Source organism: Oryza brachyantha, chromosome 1 (assembly GCF_000231095.2).
Source record: "Oryza brachyantha chromosome 1, ObraRS2, whole genome shotgun sequence".
Lineage (NCBI taxonomy): Eukaryota > Viridiplantae > Streptophyta > Magnoliopsida > Poales > Poaceae > Oryza > Oryza brachyantha.
In genome coordinates, this window is record NC_023163.2 from 6,718,951 (window position 1) to 6,725,579 (window position 6,629).

Here is a 6,629-nt window from a genome sequence, read left to right on the forward strand (position 1 = left end):
TCGGCCTTATAGAAGACAAATAGCATGTTGCTTGCGCGCGAGATTCTCTTGGCTTCACCAACACTTTATCAACCAAGATTCAAAATTTTGGGGGCTTTAATTTATAGGTATGCCACTTTTAAGTGATTTATCTTTATTCAGTTATTGATTTTATTGTCAGCCTCAAGCCCTCAGCTATCATGTGCATAAACACACCCAACTGGTGGTTAGCTAGTCAAGTTTGTAAAAGCTCAAGAGTAACCTCCAAGAGGGTCAAGAATATAAATAACCAATCCATCCAGGGACTGGAATCCAATTTATCACCTGAATTAACCCCTAATTAATTATCAATTAACTAGAGGTAATTAGTTTTTCCAAGACATCCCCATCGATCCTGACTTTGTCTGCTCCCTGTTTTGCCTTGTGGCCACTCTTCACTTTTTTTTATTCTGCTGCGGGTGGAGACTTTTGGTTTGGCCACAATCCATCCACCCCATTCCTATCCATCATCCTTCACCTTCTTTCTCTTTCTTCTCCTCCTCCTCCAGTGTCCTGAGAAAAAAAATTGTCTTTTTCCCTTCTCTTGATGGTTGCTGGCTGCAACCTTCGATACACTTGAGCCGAGTGAAATCTCCTGCCGGAGCGACTAAAGATTGGAGATTTCTGCCGTTTTGATCCCCTTCTTTGGTTGAGTTGGTGAGCCGGATTATGAGATGGGCTTCTTGGCGTGCTTGTTCCCGTGCCCTCAGGAGGAGGAGGACGACGATGGGGAGGAGCCAAGAAGCGGCCAGCGAGTTAGCTCAGGTGATGATGATGTGTTTTGCTCATTTTTTTTCTTTTTGGAGGAAAATTTCTGATTCTGTTCTTTCCTAATCGGAGTAGAAATATTTGGTGTCGGTTGGTTAGTGGTCTGAAATTCTTGATAAGTGCGGCTGGCCTTCCACTTGTAGCAGTTCTTCTGGAGCTTAATATGCTCTCAGGTTTAAGAGGGGCGTTTCTTTCATGCTGTGGAAGGAAAAAAAAAGAATCAAGTTCCGCGATCTATTGATCTCAATGATTGTGCTGTTCGGTTGGGGATGATTCTTGGGCTGTGTATTAATCAAATTTTGACTTTTAAATACTATGCTTGTTATAGTCAACCATCAGAGTTTTCAATTCTTCTCTCCACCTTTCCCTTTTATGGTTTGTGTGGGGGAGCAATTATTCTTAATTCATCTGAAGTTGCACCTGAGGATCCAAAACTAGAAGTTTATATGTAACTTTGGGGTGCGTAATCTCACCATGAAGAGAAAAATAAGCAGAATTAAAATTATGAAGGAGATGAGCACTATAGTACAAAGAAAAATAATATGGGAGAACTAAGAAGTAAATTTATATTTTCTACTGTTCTTGTTTACAATTTCCAGTTCCATTTTTTTTCCCAGGATGTATTATGGGTCTATCTTCATTAACAGTGGATGTGTATTTCTTTTTCCTTGAAATTTCTCAATTACAGTGGAGTATTCAAAATCATCAGAAAGTTGCCCACTGAAAACTGAAAGGTCGATAGATATGATTGGAATCCGGCGAAATAGGGGACATGGTGAAGCAACGATCTTCACCTTGCGTGAGCTTGCTGATGCTACCAAAAACTTCAGCGAGGAGTGCCTTTTGGGCCGAGGAGGATTTGGCAGTGTGTATAAAGCATATCTCAATGATAGACAGGTTTTTATTTCTACTCAATTCACTGAAATCCTTTTTTTTGATAGGGCACTCCTCTTTGACAATTATGTGCTTCAAGTCCTAAGTTATGCCACAAGCATGACACAAGTTTTATTAACAACATTACATTGAATATTTAATTATATTAATGAGAAATTGTTTCTTTGGTCAAAATTGATGGGGATGTTTAGATTATTAATACTATAGAAAGTACTCTTTCCATAAATGTCTAATTTGGTTCCAGCATATGCTACATTGCAGGTTGTTGCAGTTAAACAACTTGATCTAAATGGGCTTCAGGGGAACAGAGAATTCCTTGTGGAGGTTCTCATGCTTAGCCTCTTGCATCATCCTAATTTAGTCCATTTGTTTGGGTACTGTGTAGATGGAGATCAGCGCTTGCTTATTTATGAATATATGCCTTTGGGATCACTAGAAGACCACCTGCATGGTTAGTATTTTGTTGAAAACTGTATAATGTCCTCAGTCAGCATTCGCGAAAATCTGAAAGTTCCGTAAGAATCTGTAGCACTGTTAGAAAACATGTGGGTTTTTCATTGTTACATCATCGTGATTATGATGATTTAAATCACATTAAGTACTTGAACATGATGAAAAGGACTGCCGTAAAATTTGTAATGGTATACAACTTTACCCTGCTTTTACTACAGATTATCTTCTAAGTGAAAAGGAACAAAAAACAAAGTGCTGATAAATTGGCACCTCTTTCAGCATTTTAAAGAGAAGTAACTGATATGTAATAATTTCAACATAGAAAGTTCACAACTTCTGTACTTTTGGTTTACCCTGAATCTGAAGTTGTTTTCCACATTTTATCTTGCTAAAGAAAAGAATTGGTTTTATTCAATGTTGCATCCATCATATTCTAAACATCTGAACTTCTATTATATTCTGTTGTCTGTCTGTCTATCTTAAGATGGCTTCAAGTAATTCCTATAAATGTTAAACATCTCAACCCCGTACTTTCAAATGGCTGTAACTATGCCTTACTAAAAATCCTTTGAACTCTTTTTCTTATGTATGTTGAAGGTGCAACAGTTATTGGCATTGAAAATTATTAATTTATTATTCAGTATATTTTTACACCCCACTTGTATAGGATCCAGATTAGTTTCGTTCCCATTGTTTTCTACATCTGATCAAAAGCTAAAGCTACCATGGAATGTTCAACTTTTGGTACATCTGTTTCACTTATAAATAAGTCATACCAGATAAAAATGATAAGGATATTGCTATGTAGGGTTTACCTTCCATAACCACAGTTTTTCTGTTTGATGAGAATACAGCAGGGGAGGCCCCTGCGTTGTACATTAAATAAAGAGATATATACGTACAAGAACCATGGCGACTTTTTTTTTTCTCATTGTTGCGATGTTGTTTATCAACTTCATGTTTTCTTCTATCGTTAGATCACATGGTTCAGTAAGACCTACCTACCTTGCAGTGTTATTACTGGATACGACCCTGTTATGATTCTGCTGCTTTTGACAGATCTCCCGCCTGGTCAAGGACCGCTAGATTGGACAACACGGATGAAGATTGCTGCTGATGCAGCTGCTGGTTTGGAATACCTACATGACGAGGCCAGGCCAGCAGTTATTTACCGGGATATTAAACCTTCAAACATTCTTCTTGGTGAAGGTTATCAAGCAAAGTTGTCTGACTTTGGGCTTGCTAAACTTGGTCCTGTTGGTGACAAGACTCATGTGACAACCCGTGTCATGGGGACACATGGTTATTGTGCTCCTGAGTACCTCTCAACTGGAAAACTTACAATAAAATCTGACATTTATAGTTTTGGTGTGGTCTTTCTTGAGCTAATTACTGGACGAAGAGCGCTTGACAGCAATCGACCTCCTGAGGAACAAGACTTGGTTGCATGGGTATGTTTCTATCAATGCTAGAATGCCAGGGAATGTTTCATAACTCTCTCCCATTAATTTTTGTACTATGGATTTCATTAAAATCATTGTGATGGGGGGGATAAGGGATCAATAAATGGTATGTGGTGGTAGTTATTAACAATTAACTAAAAAACGATGCAAGGCTGGGCACTGGTGGTATGTACACCTTTTTCAAACATGCACACCTTCGTTCTAGGAAATAGATGCTATTTTTTAATGTAGGCCTCAGTAGCAGTTAAAAAGCCATTTCTCTAATTATAAGGACATCCTCATAAATTGTAACGGTCCCTTTTCATCATTTGATCCCTTGAAATGTAATTATGTTGTTAATGTTGAATGTTCTATCTGTCTGCAGGCCCGTCCATTGTTCAAAGACAAAAGGAAATTTCCGAAGATGGCGGACCCCTTGCTGCATGGCCGGTTCCCCAAGAGGGGTTTGTTCCAGGCCTTGGCTATTGCAGCAATGTGTCTGCAGGAGAAAGCCAAGAACCGTCCTTCCATTAGGGAAGTTGCTACTGCTCTCTCTTATTTAGCATCACAAACATATGAAAGACATAGTACTCCTGCTCCTCGCCATAACCCGGCTGGCCCTTCTGTGCCAAGAGCGCTGCTGGATGATCAGATTGACCAAGACACTTCTTTTCCCAATCAAAATGGGGCTCATATGTCGGTGCATACCGGAACGAGTCACATGGTGCAAGAAGAAGTTAAGGAAAATTGCTGGAGCAGTTCTCATCGATCAGGAAGGGGAAGAGTTGCCCCGAACGGCGTTGATAGAGAGCGTGCTCTTGCAGATGCCAATATATGGGTCGAGGCTTGGAGACGCCAAGAGAAGACGAGCAAAATGCGGTAAATGATGAGATCTTATAGCCGCAAATTATCCTTTGATCGTAGGAACAGACTGACATGGTGGTATGCACAGATTGCCTACATACATTTTGAAGAATGGTTCAGACTGCATAAAGTCTTGTTAGAAGATGACAGCGAATAATGTGCAATGAGTTTTTTTTCTGTAGACCTACACCAGAGTGAGCGCTTGGAAGGTTTCACCGGTGATGTCTACTACATCCAGACATTGTTTCACTGCATACATGGATTCTCATTTCTCATGTAGATAATGTAGCTTCTACAGGTTAAAAGTCACAGGAGGGGCTCTGTACATACATGTAATAATAATCCCCATAACATAAGTTGCAGAGAGCATACATACACAATACATGTTTTTTCTTTAGTTGAATGCTTTATTCAGAATCATGTATATGATCTGGCATCTACATACAGCATATGCATTTTCAGGTGATTCTTCCTATTAACTCTCTCCTGCAAACACAGTGTTCTCATTATGCTGCACAGTTAAAAGTGAAAATAGTTTTATAAATCAAGAGATGCTGAATGGTGATGGCTTCAGGGCCCACGAAGGTGTGTGAGATAGTCGATCGCACAGAGCCCCTAAATTTTTGGGGGCTCCACCTGAATTTTTTTATTTTTTAAACCTTTTTAAGAAACAATTTTATTACTAAACATCCGGGAAAAATATTTTCATCGCATAAACTTTTTATCGCGTCACCAACATTGGTTGAAAATAAGAACTCGGGAAAAATATGTCTTTTCTTTTGTTTATAAAACAAGAACTCGGGAGTGATTTTATTTCCTCAATTTTTTCAATTCTCGTCAGTCATAATGTATTCTAGAAACAAGAAGTATGATTCGGGTGCTGAAAAACGTAAGATACAAAGGTCATATGTGTCAACTCAATATTAATTATGTGAATATAATAGAAGATTTCATTTAATGGGTGATGATACTTTTCAGTAGAAAATGAGGTCAGTAGTACCATTTTTTTTAGCATTAATATTTATATAAAATAATACATTAAAGTTATATAGTTAATTAAAATTATGTTTTGTTTATACTATTATATGAAATTTCTAAAATTTAGAGCCCCAATTAATATTTCGCACAGGGGCCCAAATTTTTGGAGATGGCCCTGGATGGCTTGCAGTAAGGAGATATGTTCCTGTGTCCAGCGAACGAATTGTTTCAGAGATGCTGCTCTTCGTGGTTTTGTCACAAGAAGCGGTTAGGTGCAACCAGCAGAAGCTGAGTCAGTTAGGAACTGACTGTAGAACACACTGTTTTTTTTAGCAGGTGGATTAAACGATGGGGGCAGCTGACCATCTTAATTTGGTTCACTTGTTATTATGTATCGAGTTTCATGAACAATCCATGGCTCGCTCGTTAAAACGATGTGGAAATCTGTGGTTGCAGTTAGGTATATACTTTGTCTTCACTTACTTGTCACCATTAACTATTATTATTTCAACTTTGATCATTAATAACAATTAAATGATCAGTTTATAATTAGTGAAAGTTGATACATCATAAATATAATATATTTTTGATATACATAATATTTTTCAAAAAAGACGAATGGTAAAAGTTTTTAAATGAATAGTAACCGGTGTCAATTATTTGTATATACTCCGTCTTTATTTACTTATCACCGTTAACTATTACTATTTCAACTTTGACCATTAATAACAATTAAATGATCAGTTCATGATTAGTGAAAGTTGATACATTATAAATATAATATATTTTCGATATATATAATATTTTTCTAAAAAAGACGAATGGTAAAAGTTTTCAAATGAATAGTAAACTATTTTGACATTTCAGACAACAAAGTTACTCGGTCATCCGTACTAAACGTCGTATAAAAGTGATTGGAGGGAGAAAAACATTTTTTTAACAAAATCTTAGTTATTTTTTTATAATGGATGAGACAGCACGACCTTTGCTTCGAAAGAATCTACAGCCAATAATCATCGTAGAACTTAGCTATGGACTCGTCAAATGATAAGAATTTTTTTTTTCACGAAATGATCATTGTAGAGCCAGCAACTCGAAGAATTCAAGATGTTTCATGCCGTTTTTGCATCAAGAGAAAATCATTCATAAAAAATAACCACATAAACCGCGTGTTTCCAGTAAATCGATCTCAAATGAACATACAACGAAACC

The 6,629-nt window shown here is 37.4% G+C and overlaps 1 protein-coding gene across 1 annotated transcript; it reads left to right on the top strand.

Moving 5' to 3' along the window:
- Positions 1 to 445: 445 nt before the first annotated feature.
- Positions 446 to 4,836, top strand: LOC102721589 (probable serine/threonine-protein kinase PBL7). The gene is made up of 6 exons (XM_015843794.2): positions 446 to 783; positions 1,475 to 1,683; positions 1,942 to 2,131; positions 3,193 to 3,584; positions 3,961 to 4,454; positions 4,528 to 4,836. The coding sequence occupies exons 1-6, from the start codon at positions 693 to 695 to the stop codon at positions 4,577 to 4,579; spliced, it is 1,428 nt and encodes a 475-aa protein (XP_015699280.1). The 5' UTR covers positions 446 to 692; the 3' UTR covers positions 4,580 to 4,836.
- The last annotated feature ends 1,793 nt before the right edge of the window (positions 4,837 to 6,629 follow it).

Bases quoted from the DNA above. Each gene is read 5' to 3' on its own strand.
- LOC102721589 (XM_015843794.2), top strand. From the start codon at position 693: ATGGGCTTCTTGGCGTGCTTGTTCCCGTGCCCTCAGGAGGAGGAGGAC. The intron at 3,585-3,960 runs GTATGTTTCTAT...ATCTGTCTGCAG, and splicing joins AACAAGACTTGGTTGCATGG to GCCCGTCCATTGTTCAAAGA. The intron at 4,455-4,527 runs GTAAATGATGAG...TGGTATGCACAG, and splicing joins GAGAAGACGAGCAAAATGCG to ATTGCCTACATACATTTTGA.